This window comes from Portunus trituberculatus, chromosome 33 (genome assembly GCF_017591435.1).
Source record: "Portunus trituberculatus isolate SZX2019 chromosome 33, ASM1759143v1, whole genome shotgun sequence".
Classification (NCBI taxonomy): Eukaryota; Metazoa; Arthropoda; class Malacostraca; order Decapoda; family Portunidae; genus Portunus; species Portunus trituberculatus.
Window position 1 is genome coordinate 162501 of NC_059287.1, and position 17500 is coordinate 180000.

A 17500-nucleotide genomic window follows, 5' to 3' on the forward strand; every position below is an offset into this window, starting at 1 on the left:
ATCCTAGCTCTGCCTCGATCTAGCGGCCGCGTGTGTGTCTTCCCCGGCAGATTGTCGACTGTGAGTACTGAGGGGCAGGCGAGTGGTTGGTGCTATTCACTCGCGGGACCGCCTGGAAACACTGGGAACCCTGACCCCTTCTGAGCGACCTTCTGCTCGAGTCAGGAACGTGACCTGTCCCACTTATTCACCCTTCCTTTTAGTGAACGTGAGTTTAAAAGGACACACAAGTTTTAGGAGAGCTCCTGGTCTCAAAGGTTCTTTGTTAACATCACGTTTGTGTATGTCGTGAAGTGGAGAGTTAGTGGCGGCGGGCCCGTGTGCCTGGTGTGCGAGATAGCATTGAGTGTGCAGTGTTCCCGCCTTCCTTCCCAAGGCTCGGTGCCACCATCTTGGAGTCGCGTACATAACTTGTTGGAAAAGAAAAGCGGTTCTTTTTTAAGTTTGATAAAATTCTCTGTGAATTTCGCATCGAAAATCGTCACTCAACAGCACAATGCTGATCAACATGGCTGCGTATCATAATGCCCTCATCGACACTTCTTACCCGCCCCATCATCTGCCCGCCATCAATGGAGTGGGTGTCAATGGTGTGTCCGCTGCCCACCTCAATGGTCATGCTGGCGGCCCGCTCAGCCACACTGGGAGCCCAGGCAGCGGCCACCAGCCAGCCAGCGGACACCAGCACCCACCCCAGCAGTCACAACAGCAACAGCAGCAACAGCAACAACAACAGTCCCAGCACCACCACCAACAACTTGTGGCCTCTCTCAGCCACCCGGGCCATCAGCACCACGCCGCCTCACCCCCGCACAAGGAGCATGACGCCATCAAACTCTTCATCGGTCAAATTCCCAGGCACATGGAGGAGAAGGATCTGCGTCCGCTTTTTGATGAGTTCGGCAAGATCTATGAGTTTACTGTGCTCAAGGACAAACTCACCGGCATGCACAAAGGTACAGTCACCGCATCTTTCCTTCCTCTTTCCTTCCCTGGTATACATTGCTCACACTCAGAGGCTTCTGTTCCACACGTTTTCTCAGCGTGTACTGTTGTTCTGTACTACGTGCGGTATATATAGTTGTCATACGTGACACCTACTTATAAACTGTGTTGGTGTCTGAATCAAAACTTGACTTTTCTTACTTATTATTTTTTATGCAGTTATTTTTTTAATTATTGGCAAAGAATGTGAGTATTTCATGTGCACACTGTGTTCCTATAAGTATGTGTGTGTATGTGTGTGTGTGTGTGTGTGTGTGTGTGTGTGTGTGTGTGTGTGTGTGTGTGTGTGTGTGTGTGTGTGTGTGTGTGCGCGTTTTGTGTGTGTTGGCGGTCATCTGAGTGGTCACCTGAATGACAGGCTAAGCAGTGTGTGCGATGCCAAACAACTGACGAGACCAAACAGCGCAAGGCCCTTGAAGGCACCCGGATGGCGGGATTGCAACACCCGGGCCTGCAGACCTGGCGGGCAGGTGGGCGAGCGGGCGGGCGGGCGGCTGGCTGGTGCTGGACAGCCTGTGGTGCTCGCTGGTGGCTTTATCGCCGAGTGACTGAACCGACGGGCGGCGCTGGCAATGGGCGGCGCTTGCGGTGGCTGCTGGGTTGCTGTATGTATGTCTTGCTGGGAAACTGTACCTGTGCTTTTCCTTAACACACACACACACACACACACACACACACACACACACACACACACACACACACACATACATACTGTGGCATCTTATGACTAGGAGTGGCAAGGTGCGGCGTGAAGCACATGTGCGAGGAAGCCTGAGCGGCAGTGTTGTCCTCGTCAGCAGCGGGAGGGAGCAGCGGCTGTACTTACCGGTGTGGTGGACGTGGCTACCTGGTGCACGTGGTGAAGGGGCTCGGCGATGATTCAAGAATTGCATGCTTCTGCTCAACTAGCGTGAGGGCGCCGGGTGGGGATAGCATTTATGGAGGAGGTGGGTGGGGGCGTGTTGTGGTGGTGTGGTGATGGGATTGGGTCAGTGATGGCGGCGGTGCACTGGTGGGTCAGTCGTGGGAGGGTAGTGGGTCAGGCTTGAAGGTGTGATGGGAAAGGTTTAGTGGGATGGAAAGGCTTGGTGTGGGTCAGGCTTGGACTCGACGGGACGGAACAGGCTTGGTGTTCATAGCGATGTGCAGGTGCTTTCCTGACAATCTGGTACGGCCATGGAGGGTGTGCTTGGCTCCGGCCCTTGGTTAGTCTGGCCGTGCATGGTGATGTCCTCACATTGTGGCTGGGAAGTGAGAAGTGACAGGCGACGCTCACCTCTGGTTAGGAGATAAGTGATGGGTATGAAATGTATAATTCCTATCTTAATTGTGATCCTATGAACTAAACAGGTGAATGTGATGAATTCGTTTTATTATCACGATAAACATAACGATTCCATACTGAATGATTAGCTCATTATGTCATTACAAAAAATGTTACGCAATTATTGACAATTATATAATTAATCAAAGCCGCAGGTCATGTAGTGAAGCGTGATGGTGACGTGTTCTGCCCTCACCAGTCCTTCCTGCTGTGCCTCGCACCGCCACTGCTCCTCACTGCTGTCCCGCTGTGTGGCAGGGTGAGGCAGGCTAGGGAGGTGGGCGGGCCTGTGGACGGATAGCTTCACCCACGGCAATGTGAACCAATATTCTAAAGACTTGATTTGACTTGTTTACTTATTTTTTGATTTTCTTAGCAACTTGGGTTAACTGTGTGTGTGTGTGTGTGTGTGTGTGTGTGTGTGTGTGTGTGTGTGTGAGTGTGTGTGTGTGTGTGTGTGTGTGTGTGTGTGTGTGTGTGTGTGTGTGTGTGTGTGTGTGTGTGTGTGTGTGTGTGTGTGTGTGTGTGTGTGTGTGTGTGTGTGTGTGTGTGTGTGTGTGTGTTCAGCTGTCTAATATTTAACTATAATATATATATATATATATATATATATATATATATATATATATATATATATATATATATATATATATATATATTGATAGATAGATGGACACACACACACACACACACACACACACACACACACACACACACACACACACACACAGAGAGAGAGAGAGAGAGAGAGAGAGAGAGAGAGAGAGAGAGAGAGAGAGAGAGAGAGAGAGAGAGAGAGAGAGAGAGAGAGAGAGAGAGAGAGAGAGAGAGAGAGCATTGATTAAAAACTCTTAGAATCTTATATAAGAGAAGGAAAGGAAGGTATAAGGATAAGGAAGGCAGATGAAGGAAGACATGGAAGCTGGAGTGAGTGATGCGTTACTTGACCTCCTTCGGTGACAAAGATTGCCTCACCCACAACCGCATCATGCAACAGTGAATTCTGGAACTCCCTGCCTGCTTCAGTATTTCCAACTTTCTGTGGCTTGACTTCATTTAACTCCTTCAATACTGTAACACATCTTTGCCTTGAGATTTACATGTGTATGATTAAACCATTTTATTGACATTAGGAAGGGTCTATGGAGGCCAGAAGATTACTGGCCACAGTCTCCACTATTTCAGTCCCCCACATGAGTTTCTGAATCTGTATAAAATCACCGAATAGTAACCAGAATAAATATGAAGCTAGGAGGAAGGTTTCAAGACATCTGCCTTTTCATTCTGGCTAATTCTCTCGGACCTGCAAGGGAACTGGCAACTAAGTGGAGTTTTTTTTCTTCCCTTAGCCAGTTTTCCCCTTTTACATGTCACCTTTATGATGATACCAGCACCAGAATAAAACATACCATCAACACTTGCTTTCCTACCATGATGTGTCTTAACTTCCTCTATACAGTGACTAAATTCTCTCACGCTCAGTTAAATTTCTAGCATTAATAAAACATGTCACCTTGATAACTACAATACTAACATTTATCATATATATATATATATATATATATATATATATATATATATATATATATATATATATATATATATATATATATATATATATATATATATATATATATATATATATATATATATAGTCTATATGCCATGACCTTGTGTACGTACAATATGTTGAGCTTTACACAGTGACAAAGAAACACTCACACTCAACCCAACCTATAAAATAATGACTAAAGATTTCCTGTTGATAGTAATACCAGCACCAATATTCTATGTATCGTCTGCAAGCCATAACATGACACATGATTGATACAGTCTCTCACTCTCATACACGTATTCAGAAACGCCATTCCCTTTCACTACGACAATTTTCCAAGGCCACAGAGACAACTAGCCGGGTTTTCATGGCAGTTTCTCCTTTTAATAAACTAGAAATCTTGCCAATCTATCACCAGAATCATAGAAATACTCTTACAAACACGAGTATCTTCAACTGGAGTCTTTCGAAAGCACTGGTGGTGAGAGAGCAAAGCATTTCAGCACACGGGCTTCACTCCCACAATCTCCAGTAGGCGTGGGTTGTGTGGAGGGTCGCGGGGGAATGGGATAAGATTAAAATTTAGGCCCATATTCTGAAACACTTCCGAGCCGCACCTACACTATTTTCAAAGGGCTCTAGTTGAAGTGACAGTTGTTTTTAAGGATGTATCTGTAATTCTAGTGACATGTTAACAAGTTTTCTGCATTATCAGCAAGATAAATGCGCTTTAGAACTCGGCTAAAAATTGTCGCGGTGAGAGAGGAAAGTGTTTCTGAATATGGCGCTGGGACGTGAGTTAGGTTAGTCAACTAAAAGCACATGATTTGAGTTAAGGTTCGAGTAATAATGATTGTTAAACTTGTCTGTAAGCGTATTAGGAGTGAGGCTGTTAAATTTAAGTGTCACTCCTTACTATACATGTTCTTTTTCGGTTGCTTCTGTTATGTATCACCACAACGTATTGACTGTTTACACTTTGGTCTTTAATTCCTTCAATACTGGGACACATTTTTACCTTTGAAATGGTGTACGATTAAAGTATTTTATTTCCATTAGGAAGGATCTGTAGAGGTAAGAAGATTAATAGCTACATTCTTCACTATTTTAATTCCCTCACATGAGTTTCTAAAGCTGTATAAAATCACCAAGTAGTAAGCAGAATGAATAAGGAAACGCGTCATGGTATTCAAGGGGTTAATTTACTCTTTATATATTAGAGGCCAAGAAAATAAGAAAGTGTTACAAAAAAGACCTACTGAGGTGCGAGTCACATTGTCTTATCGCCTGCCATTACATTAATAAAGCGTGCATTTGGTTTTCCTCTTAGTCCTGTCTGAGGGTTGGGGTCCTCATCTGAAGCATTCTCCTCCTTATAGACGCACTCATCTCTCGTTTACGTGTCCAAACTTCCAGGGAAAGAATGACTATCAGAATACTGTGTTACTGTCAGTGTGGTTTAGTTAGCGTGTTATGTAATCTTTACTCTGCTTATTCTTCAGAACATTAAATAAATGAAAGTGCATGAATAGATACGTGAAAAGAGAGATACAAGATAATTTATTTTCGTTTTTAAGCTACACAACCGCTCGAGGCTACAGTATGATGAGTGTGCACGTAAGAAAAAAAAATACAAAAGAAAAACATTTTAGATGATTATGAGTACAAAAACTGTCTAACACTATACAGTTAACTCCTTCAGTACCGGGAGACATTTTTACCTTGAGTTTGGGTGTGATTAAACGATTTTATTTATATTAGGAAGGATCTATGGAGGTCAGAAGCTTAAGGGCCAAAGTCTGTACTATTTTAATCCTCAAGTAAGTATCTAAAGCTGTATAAAATCACAAAACAGTAAGCAGAATAAATATGAAAACGTGCTATGGTAATGAAGGGGTTAAAGTTGTTGCTGCCTGTAGATGTGAGCGTTTCTTGTGGCTCTATCAGTGCAATCATGTTGTGAGTGACTGAAATACCTGAGGACCATTTGTTTGTCTCACGGCGAGCAGCTAATTGACAAACACATTGTTGTTATTCACCTGATGAACTGCATAGCTGCCGCCTCGATGCCTCACCTCAGTAAACAGCGGCGTGTGAGGTGCACCTGGTAGCACCTGTACTGTACCACCATGTTGCACCTTTGGTCCGTATTTTGAAACGCTGTTTTCTCTTACCACGACTTATTTCAAAAGACACAGAGATGATAGGCCGGGTTTCTAAGGGTGTTTCATTTATTTATTTATTTATTTTTTATTTTTTATGCAAGAGAGGAAACTGGCCAAGGGCAAAAAAAGAAGAAAAAAAAAAAAAAAAAGGTCTAATGGGTTGCCAGTTCCCTTAAAAAAACAAGAGTTATCCGGAAGTGAAGGACAAATGTCTTCAAACTTGTCACTTGAGCCTTAAAAACACCCTTCAAAACTTATGTCACTTGAACAGGAACCTTCTGAAGCAGTGGATGTGTGGCGCTGAAGTGTCCTATAGGCTCGTATTCTCAAACACTTCTATGCTTCTCCTCCATCATTTCAAAGGGCTTTACTTAAATTTACACAAGTTTTTAAGGTGTTTTTATGGTTTAGAGGTAGAGTGACATTTCTACATTATGAACTGGAGAAATACTCTTGAAAACCACGCTCATCATCTCTATGACTTAGGAAAACAGTAATGATGAGAAAATAAAGCGTTTTTAAGGGTATTTTTACGGTTCTAGAGGCTGAGTGACAAGATCTCTATATTATTAACTGGAGAAACACTTGAAAACTTCGCTAATCATCTCTGTGGCTTTGGAATATAGTTGTGGTGAAATAGCAAAGCATTTCTGAATACGGATCTTTATGTGCACTATTATGATGAACTACTATGAATGTCAGCTTTCCATGGCTACCCTTCCTGTGCTTACCTGCGCGTGGTGAAGCTCCCGTGACTCGCCATGTCTGACACGAGAAGCAAATAAATGTCGATGTATCTTATTCGAGAGCCATTTTCTTCTAGATACTGCACTTTTTATGTCTAATTGTTTGTCTGTTTGCCTGTCTCTCTATCTATATATGTGTCTGTCTGTGTGTCGTCAGCACTGACCCCACAACTCTCTCTCTCTCTCTCTCTCTGATATAAAAAAAAGATTATAGATTGCATAACAGTAAACAAATCTTACAAAACAGCATTATATTCCCTGCAATGAACAACGCGTTAGTCGTCAGGTTTTTCCGCTCATTTCACACAGTCAGCGGTTCCTTAGTGTTAGAAAAAGATGTGGCGTCAATAAAATGTTGTGTTTTCCTTCAGTTTTCTCTACTTTATGATTGTTTTTTTTCTTTTCTTAGTATACATATGTCATTTTTTTTTCGAGAGAGCCTTGATACGAACATGTATGTGTGTGTGTGTGTGTGTGTGTGTGTGTGTGTGTGTGTGTGTGTGTGTGTGTGTGTAGTCTTGACATCTTAATGATAAGCTTGGACCCAATCTGCTTATGACGATGAACAGATTATGTTGATGACGCGGCCTTAAACGATGCCCACAGTAATTATCGGTTTTTACTATTAATAACTGTCAACACCACCGTAATGAGGCAACGGCAGCACCGGCGGCAGGAGAAAGAGGAGGGGAAGGAAGAGGAGGAGGAGGAGGAGGAGGAGGAGAAGGAGGAGGAGGAGGAGGAGGAGGAGGTGGAGGTGGAGGAGAAGGACGAGGAGGAGTAGGAGGGGGGAAGGAGCCATGGTAAAGGTGTAAAAGAGTGATAAATGTCAATGAATTATATATTATTATTATCACTCTATATGCATCCAATTTTGCTGTAATGAAATTTTGACTCTGATGTTTTAAGATTTATGTCTGATGGGAATCTATAAAAAGCCAAGTATCCAGAAACACTTCATTATAAAGAGGGTGATTATAAAGATGACGCAGACTCCTTGCTTAATCCAATTCACTGTTTTAATATTTGACGTACGAAACATCCCATCAAGATGAAAGCTCACCCCCTCCCCCTCCCCTTATGCTGCAAAATTGTCGGTATGACGCACTCTTCTTGGTGTCCCTCGGTGTACCCCACGGGAGGCTGCTTCCTTCGAGTGTTCACAAGGTCGGTGTCCCGGCGGTGGTGGTGCATGCGTCTCCAGGCTCAGCAGAGAACACCGTCTAAAACGTAATCACTTAAGTTACCGCCTAATGGGAAGTAAGTCTCGGGGCAAGTCGAGGGTAAGCCAATGTAATCATCAGGGAAAAGTAATTTACCCACCCAGGAAAATTATCAAGGGTGCGAAGGCAAACTTAATTAGAGGCGCCAGTGGTGGGGGAGATGCAGGCGCCGCGGCGACAGCTCACTGCTCTCCGTGTTGGGCAGGACTTGGTGCCCCGGAGTGTGGCCTGGTGCCCGGCATATTGGTGGACTCGCCTATCATCCGTGTTGCGACATTCATGGCATGGACTGGCGGTGTTGGGGATTAAGGTGACAATCCCAGCTCAGCATTACTCCTTTTTAAAGCTTTATAGGAGCTGTCTCCATCTGTTTTGTTTTGGCATGGTATCAGAAATGAGAATCATTAGACAATGATTCGTATTTTTAGACGCATTGTTCTCTAATTAACGTTGCTTTCAATGGCCACAAAGATATTAGTTGAGTTCTTGGGTATTTTTTCTTTGATAATGCATAATCCTTGTTGAATTACCTCCAGAATCATGAAAATACTCTTGCAAGACTCCAGTGACCTCCTCTAGACTAAAGTTATTAGGGCTTGGTTAAACGAATCTAAATAAGATACCAAAACGTGCGATAAACAATGCTATACACACAATTCACGAAAGATATTCACCACATCAACGGAAACTAAAGTTATAGTAATCACGAAACATTCAAGGGAGCACGAAAAATAAGGAAACTGGCTTTTAATGTGACTTTCTGTGTGGGGAAACAGTAAAGCAGTGGATACCAGCTGGTGGCACCGTTGACTTGAGGTTAAGGTGCAAGGTAGTGTTTCGTCATTCGCTTGCTGTTTGTGTCATTGGAAGAGTGAGGAAAGGCGTGGGAGGAAGGTGAAGTGTGTGTGTGTGTGTGTGTGTGTGTGTGTGGCTATCATTACCCTCACGTGTCCAGGGATCACGGAGCTCCTTTATCCTTATCTGGCCTTCCTTCCGTAGTACGCGCCGCGTCCTCAGCACCCTGGTCACGTGCGAGGCGTTGCCGCGTCCTCGCCGTGTAGGGGCGCGCCGCCATTACCCTCTTGATGATGTGCTATCACGGCCTTCCGTTGGTTTGCTTTCTGCATCCGCTTTGAAATATATACGAGACTTTATAGAGAGGATATTGAAATTCTTCTTTATGTATAATACAATTTTGTTTTGGGCGTGAATCGCTTATTGGGAAAATATTAAAATATTTTGCCGGCCATCGCTGCGCGAGGCCCCAAGCGGGTGTACGAACTTCGCCACACGTGTGTTGCATGTCATAAAAATATATTCGTGGAATTACACAAATATTTTAATGCTTGGATTCATGAGTAAATGGTTCAATTCACTCAATACCGCTATGGAAAATTACAAAGCAATAACAAAAAGTTTTCTCTTGGGCCGTGGAATGCAGTCGATTCCATTTGTTGACACCGTGTTTTTATCCTTCGCTTTAAGCAATGACTGCAGGGGCGGGAGGGGCTGTGGTGGGCTTATACGTAGAGCCAATTATTTCATTGTTGTCAATACCACCACGCTTTTTTTTTCCCTCTCTCTGTGTGTGGTGGTGGCGATGGTAGTGGTGGTGGTGGCGGCCAGGATAGGGCGCTGGGAGGGTAGTAATAGATAGTGAGAGGCTGACGGTAGTGGGCGGTGGACAGCGGATGGTGAGGGTGGAGGCTGGTCGAGGAGGGGGAATAGAGAGCCTTGCATAGGTGGTGGGTGATGGGTGGATGGTGGGTGATGGGTGAAAAGTGGCGGGTGGTGGGGGAGAGGGCGGAAGATTCTTGGTGGACGGCGAGAGAGAGCTAGACAGGAACGTCGCTTGGTCAGAACACGCCTGATGCGGAGGTACTTACGTTCAACTGTTATTGTTGTTGTTGTTGTTGGGGGTGGTGGTGGTGGTGATGGTGTTTGGTGCGACAAGACCGGGGGACGAGGTGGGGCAGGGCGGTAGGATTACGTCCACATTCCGCCATTGTCCGGGCAAAACAGTATTATTCCTCCCGCCTCCATTGTCTTCACTGCTAGGTCCTTTACATCTTCCTCTCTGAATACAAATACATGTAAAATCACTGCTTACAGAAGTGTATATCATGTAACGCTGTAACGGTAACCCCTGGGAACACTACTGTTTGTACCACAAGCTTCTCGCAATAAAGTTACACGTCAAGAATGAGCAATTATATCTTAACCTAACAAATCGTGGTAGACTACAAGATTGATCACGGGCAGGAGGCGCGTTAAGAAGACGGCGTTGCAGCCCTCGGTTCCATCCTGTGCACCCGCCTGATCGTATTAAAAGGTTTTCGATACTTCGTGTAGGAGGAAAGTTTTCCTGCGGAGACACGGAGATGGAAAGGGGGAGAAAAAGTGGCGGTGGTCATGCAGTGCCGTGTCCAGGTGCCATCCGGGTCCCTTCTCCCTTCCTCATCCCCCACTCTTCATATCCTGTCTCTTTCCTCCCCCCTCCTCCCCTCCTGGACCTCTTGGTTATGGCAACGACCTGCCTTCTCCCTCAGAGGCTTCGTGTCGTGTCCGAAATGAAAAGAAAAAAGGTACGGAAACAGTGATGAAAAGAGCAATCTCAATTTCCTTTACATTTATATATGATTTGGCGGCCTAATGGATGTACTGAAAAAGGGCGCACGTTTGAATCTTAATCCAGGCGCTCAGCAGGCCTCTCTTCCACTCTGCGCAGGCCACGCCAGTACACCCTTCAGCCAGACAGTAATGAATGCAAGTGTAATACATAGGTTAAAGCATATGTATTGTTCTACGTGGAAATGTGTGTTTCGACTCGCACAACGGTTGTGCTGATAAACATTCCAAGTCATCCACAATGGTAAGAGATCTTCTGCAAGTACAGTATGTATATAGATACAGACAAACACCTATATTGGCTCTGTGAGTACATATGTGTACAAACGTAACACAAGTGGGGGTCCGTATCAATGTCAAGTCATCTTTTTGCATGAATATGGAGAGGCACTTGTACTCGTATGTACTTATAATAGAGTTGTAGATGGGAGGTACACAAATGAGTCAGCAGTGGGAGGAGTGGCTGGTCAGACATGGTACTTACTGTGCATGGATGGTTGCTTTGCTCCGCCGCCACTGCGTCCCCTGCACAGATCGTTCACGACCCACGCTATTGACAGAGGCGAATGGCTTGTGTGATCTGTGGTGTTCCGCTGATACAGACGCTGTGATGAGGCTCCGTCTGCGCTGCCTGTGTTGGATGCACTTCAGAAGCTCGCCTCAGGATGATGTGTGCACTGTGCTATGGTAATCCAGGCCAGTGTATAGGGTGTTCCTGACGCCCATCACACTGCTTGCGTAATTCCAAAGTGTCGCTGTATTTCATAATGAAATAAATTAGTTTTGAAATTATTATTTATGAAATTGAACTTAAATTGGATTAGTGTGTGTATTGTGCAGCACACACACACACACACACACACACACCCCGCGTAGTGTAGTGGTTAGCACGCTCGACTCACAATCGGGAGGCCCGGGTTCGAGTCCCGGCGCGGCGAGGCAAATGGGCAAGCCTCTTAATGTGTGGCCCCTGTTCACCTAGCAGTAAATGGGTACGGGATGTAACTCGAGGGGTTGTGGTCTCGCTTTCCCGGTGTGTGGAGTGTGTTGTGGTCTCAGTCCTACCCGAAGATCGGTCTATGAGCTCTGAGCTCGCTCTGTAATGGGGAAGACTGACTGGGTGACCAGCAGACGACCGAGATGAATTACACACACACACACACACACACACACACACACACACACACACACACACTGGTAGCTCAGTGGTTAGAGCGCTGGCTTCACAAGCCAGAGGACCGGGGTTCGATTCCCCGGCCGGGTGGAGATATTTGGGTGTGTCTCCTTTCACCTAGCAGTGAGTAGGTACGGGATGTAAATCGAGGAGTTGTGACCTTGTTGTCCCGGTGTGTGGTGTGTGCCTGGTCTCAGGCCTATCCGAAGATCGGAAATAATGAGCTCTGAGCTCGCTCCGTAGGGTAACGTCTGGCTGTCTCGTCAGAGACTGCAGCAGATCAAACAGTGAAACCGCGTAGTGTAGTGGTTAGCACGCTCGACTCACAATCGAGAGGGCCGGGTTCGAGTCCCGGGGCGGCGAGGCAAATGAGCAAGCCTCTTAATGAGTGGCCCCTGTTCACCTAGCAGTAAATAGGTACGGGATGTAACTCGAGGGGTTGTGGCCTCGCTTTCCCGGTGTGTGGAGTGTGTTGTGGTCTCAGTCCTACCCGAAGATCGGTCTATGAGCTCTGAGCTCGTTCCGTAATGGGGAAGACTGGCTGGGTGACCAGCAGGAAACCGTGGTGAATTACACACACACATGATAATGCCAAAAGTAGGAAAGAAAGAGAAAAAAAACAAAAACTGGGGAAATGCATATAGATTTACACAGTATGTATCCCTTACAAGTATCGTATCTAACTTGTTGATGTGTTGGTGGGCAGCGACCAGGGACTGGAGTGATGGGTGGTGGGGAAGGAAGAGTACTGTTGAAATGCTGCAGTTGGGAAAAAAAGAGAAGCTGAAACACGTGAGGGACTATAGGTGTTCTCCGCAGGCGGTGGTGCTGAGCGTGTCTCCCGGATTGTGTTGCAGCCGCCGTGACTCTGAGCCAAGGCCAGACCGGCAAACTTTGTAGGGGCGCTGCCTTAACTTTCTCGGGCAAGTCAATTAATTCAATAATGCTCCCTCAACGTGTCTAAGGAAGGAACAGAGTCTCTTCAGGTGAGGGAAATGTGCCGCTGTCCTTGGCCTTGCCCTACCTCCCCTTGCTGAGGCGCGCGCCCGCTCTTCCTCCATGGCACTCCAACCTTGCACTACTCCCTGCCACCACGTACATAATTTTTTTGGGCTCTTTTGCGTGAGATGTTCCTTATTTACCAAGTTACCTTTACATGATATCCGGTGTGTTGAGGTACATAATTTAGAATTTGACAGGTCAAGTAATTCTAAGTAAAAAAAAAAAAAGTCTATACACATATGTGTTTTGCTTTGTTTTGCGAAAAATTAATGTTGAATTTTTGTGCAGTGGGAACCGTTCTCAATGGCTTGGCTTCAGCCATTCCCCCATCCCTCCTCCTTAACTTGCTACGTACTCGAGTTATGTCAGGGAGTGTTAAATGATAGTTTACTATGTACAATGCACGCAATCAAAGCTTTACAGGAAACATCGCAAATAACAAATGAAGTGCTTGCTTGCGTCGTGAAGAAAATATTTTATGACAAAGATGAATGCATGAAATTAAATAAATGAATAAAATTAAATTGAATGAAATCATATAAGGTAAACAAATAGAAAATCTGAAAAAAAAAATTAATCTGATAAAACCTAAGTAGCAGTGTGTCGCACTGAGCAACCCGAGTGAGTAGCAGAGGCAGAGCATGTGGTGAAGGTGAGGCACCGTAGCCCTCTTGTGGCATTGTGTGGGCGTAGAGGGAGAGGTGAGGAATAGGAAGGAGTGGGCTGTGGTGGGGATGGTTTTTTAGAGAGGGTATCCTAAGGGACCTGGCGCGGATTAACTCTTTATGTTCCTGAAGAGTCAATATGAGAGGGACAAATGAGAACATTTGTATCAATCCGCTCCTTATACTATTATTCATTATGTTTTCCGTCTATCATTCTCATTACTTCACTTCCTCGATCTTTATTCACCTAAGCTTCTCTGAACTAAACAAAGCAGTGAAAACTCTTAAGAGTGATTCTCAGATAGGATGTGGCAGCGTGTTTGCCTTCACGCTGACCGAGGAAGTAACGTGATCCAAATATACGGAAGCTGACGAACAGTAGTGACGTACTAGCGAAGTGTGAGAGGCTGTAAGGACTTAGTGCGGGACGCCTGATGGCAGGGGAGGGAGCGCCGCTTTCTCTTGTGCACGGCCACTTAAGGATTCGACGGAGTGGTGGCGGCACCCCATAACGAGTGTGGGTGATGGTGGCCATAGCAGCGGGGTGTGGGACGCGCCGCCCGCCACCCTCATCACCGTACGCTGTTATCCCTCCTATTGGCCAGAAAGGGGAGGCTCCTTCCGCTCCGTGCTGCTTATATTGCCTGGCGATCCCTCTGACTTCCAAGTAGGGCTGTTCTTTGGCCTACTTGCGCTGCTCTCCCTGTCTGATGTTTTCTTTTCTTCTCAAGGACTCTAGTGTTTTTGCGAAACGTGAAGCTCCCCAGGCGACGCTCTTAAAAGAATTGAATCATCTGGTTATCCAAGTTTTGCTAAACGTTCGTAAGGGAATGACTGGTAATCTTGTTTGGTGAGTTGTGCTATCACGAACATCCGCCTCCCTACCCACTTTCTCTTCTCCTCCTCCTCCTCCTTACCAACCTCCTCTTCCTCCCATCCTTCTTCTTTCCTTCTCCCTTTGCCTTCACAGCCGAAAGTTTAATTTTCCCCTGACTCTCGGTGATGCCTTGATATCTTTCCTCTGCATGAACTAGTGACAAAGACTCTTCCCGCTCACTCAAGGAAGTGTTGCTAGGGAAGTATTCTCACACTGCGCAATTTATATAATAAGCCTTTGGCACGATTTATGATATAGTCAGTGGGACACAATTTTCCTCGGTGGATGGGACAATTTTCCCGCTGCCGGGTGGGGACAATGGGCCATAACGACGCTGTCACTCTTTTGTTTTTGTAAGTGGTTGTCCTCACAGTGTCTGGCGGAGCATAGGCCCTTAGGACTCCTGGCACTCCTGGCACTCCTGGCTCCCTTAGCACCCTCTACCGGGAGCGGGTTACTGCTGCAGCCCTTTCTGTTTGAGCTCATTACCACGCCATCATTACCTCAATAACGGGACTCTTTTTTCAGGTCGGAGACCCGATCGACTTTAGGGACGGAGCTCAATGCATTATTCATACATACCACTTTAATATTCTGACATTTCTGCATTTCTTTTGTGCATATATATATATATATATATATATATATATATATATATATATATATATATATATATATATATTTTGTGAAGGAATTAATTTAAGTTTGTATAACCCTATTCATCTCTCTCTCTCTCTCTCTCTCTCTCTCTCTCTCTCTCTCTCTCTCTCTCTCTCTCTCTCTCTCTCTCTCTCTCTCTCTCTCTCTCTCTCTCTCTCTCTCTCTCTCTCTCTCTCTCTCTCTCTCTCTCTCTCTCTCTCTCTCTCTCTCTCTCTCTCTCTCTCTCTCTCTCTCTCTCTCTCTCTCTCTCTCTCTCTCTCTCTCTCTCTCTCTCTCTCTCTCTCTCTCTCTCTCTCTCTCTCTCTCTCTCTCTCTCTCTCTCTCTCTCTCTCTCTGTCTCTCTCTCTCTCTCTCTCTGTGTGTGTGTGTGTGTGTGTGTGTGTGTGTGTGTGTGTGTGTGTGTGTGTGTGTCCATCTGTGTTAGTGTGTTTATGTAAAATGAAGGAAAACAAAAAGAAGAAAAGTAAAAAAAAAAAAAGGTTACAATCGTCAAATGAAGGTCGCATGTCGTTTCTCGCACGCCATTCACAAGACAATAATCAGACCGGTTAATTCCCGCAAACGGTGTCGTGAATTCGCCAAACGACTCCCGCTATTGCAGTGCCGCGTCCTGGCCTCTGCCGGGAACTATTTCCACCCCAGACAGACCTTCAATACTCACCAGCTATATTTTACGACTTGCGCTGGGGCTTACACACTCTGGCACACACACACACACACACACACACACACACACACACACACACACACACACACACACACACACACACACACACACACACACACACACACACACACACACACACACACACACACACACACACACACACACACACACACACACACACACACACACACACACACACACACTATTTAAGTGAGGGTGACTCGGTAAACCATTTCCATTTCCAAGATTAAGTTATATTTTGTTTGCTTGCCTGCTTGAGTGTGATTATGTATGTATGTATGTTTGCTTGTGTGTGTGTGTGTGTGGGGGTGTGTGTGTATGGGTGTGTGTTTGGGTGTGTTTGTTTGTGTGTGTATGTGTGCTCGCTCGCGTGTGCATATGATGATTACAAAACAAAAACTAAAAAAAAAAATAATGAGAAAAAAGACTGAAAAAGTTCTCTTAGCATTAGGAAACCAGTAGTACAACTTTTAGCCCTTAAGGAAGTGCACACCTTTAATCTACACGAAACAGGTAAACCAGTCTCTATAAAACGTACCTCAGCTTAATATACCAAAAGCCAATTAAGTTCAACTGGGTTAGATTAAGCTAAACCAATCAATGCAATCAAACCAGACACACCAATTTAATCAAGCCAAGTGAAACCCAGGACGTCTCTAAGCCAAGCAAGGGCGGTATGGTCTGGATGCACGCAGCGCCATAGCGGGAAAAGCAAGCCAGCGGGCAAGGCGAGGCGAGGTTAGGCGAGGCTGTGCTGTGCTGTGCTGTGCTGTGCTGTGCTCGGTGCAAGATGCCTTTCCGATACAGGCTCTCCAGGGCTCCGTTTTTATAGCCTCCACCGTATTGCTTCTGCCTGCATCTCTGATTTACTTTTGAGTGTGTGTGTGTGTGTGTGTGTGTGTGTGTGTGTGTGTGTGTGTGTGTGTGTGTGTGTGTGTGTGTGTGTGTAATTCACCTCGGTCGTCAGCTGGTCACCCAGCCAGTCTTCTCTATTACGGAGCGAGCTCAGAGCTCATAGACCGATCTTCGGGTAGGACTGAGACACACACACACACAACACACTCCACACACCGGGAAAGCGAGGCCACAACCCCTCGAGTTACATCTCGTACCTATTTACTGCTAGGTAAACAGGGGCCACACATTAAGATGCTTGCCCATTTACCTCGCCTCTTACCGGGACTCGAACCCGGGCCTCTCGATTGTGAGTTGAGCGTGCTAACCACGGTGTGTGTGTGTGTGTGTGTGTGTGTGTGTGTGTGTGTGTGTGTGTGTGTGTGTGTGTGTGTTTGATCTGCTGCAGTCTCTGACGAGACAGCCAGACGTTACCCTACGGAACGAGCTCAAAGCTCATTGTTTCCGATCTTCGGATAGACCTGAGACCAGGCACGCACCACACACCGGGACAACAAGGTCACAACTCCTCGATTTACATCCCGTACCTGCTCACTGCTAGGTGAACAGGGGCTACACGTGAAAGGAGACACACCCAAATATCTCCACCCGGCCGGGGAATCGAACCCCGGTCCTCTGGCTTGTGAGGCCAGCGCTCTAACCACTGAGCTACCGGGCGTGTGTGTGTGTGTGCGCGCGCGCGCGCGTGTGTAATTCACTGTTTTAATCCCCTGATGAGTTTCCGAAGCTATATAAAATTACGAAATATTAAGTGTGTGTGTGTGTGTGTGTGTGTGTGTGTGTGTGTGTCATAGTTATTTTTCCTGTATTTCCTGGATGTGTTAAAAGCGAACCGTAAAACCTGACTCTATAATCATAAGGAGTAAGTGTTTT

The 17500-nt window shown here is 45.7% G+C and overlaps 1 protein-coding gene and 1 non-coding gene across 2 annotated transcripts in view; one reads left to right on the forward strand and one right to left on the reverse strand.

The window, feature by feature from the left end:
- The window catches only part of LOC123512189 (CUGBP Elav-like family member 5), a 507702-nt gene that overhangs the window by 466 nt on the left and 489736 nt on the right, over positions 1-17500 (forward strand). Inside the window, exon 1 of the mRNA XM_045268432.1 lies at positions 1-956. This exon is cut by the window's left edge and continues 466 nt beyond it. Coding sequence (XP_045124367.1) covers positions 497-956 — 460 coding nt within the window. The 5' untranslated portion in view covers positions 1-496. The remainder of the gene's footprint in view (positions 957-17500) is intronic.
- Trnav-cac lies at positions 17212-17285 on the reverse strand. The gene has a single exon. It is a non-coding gene; the product is annotated as a tRNA-Val (tRNA).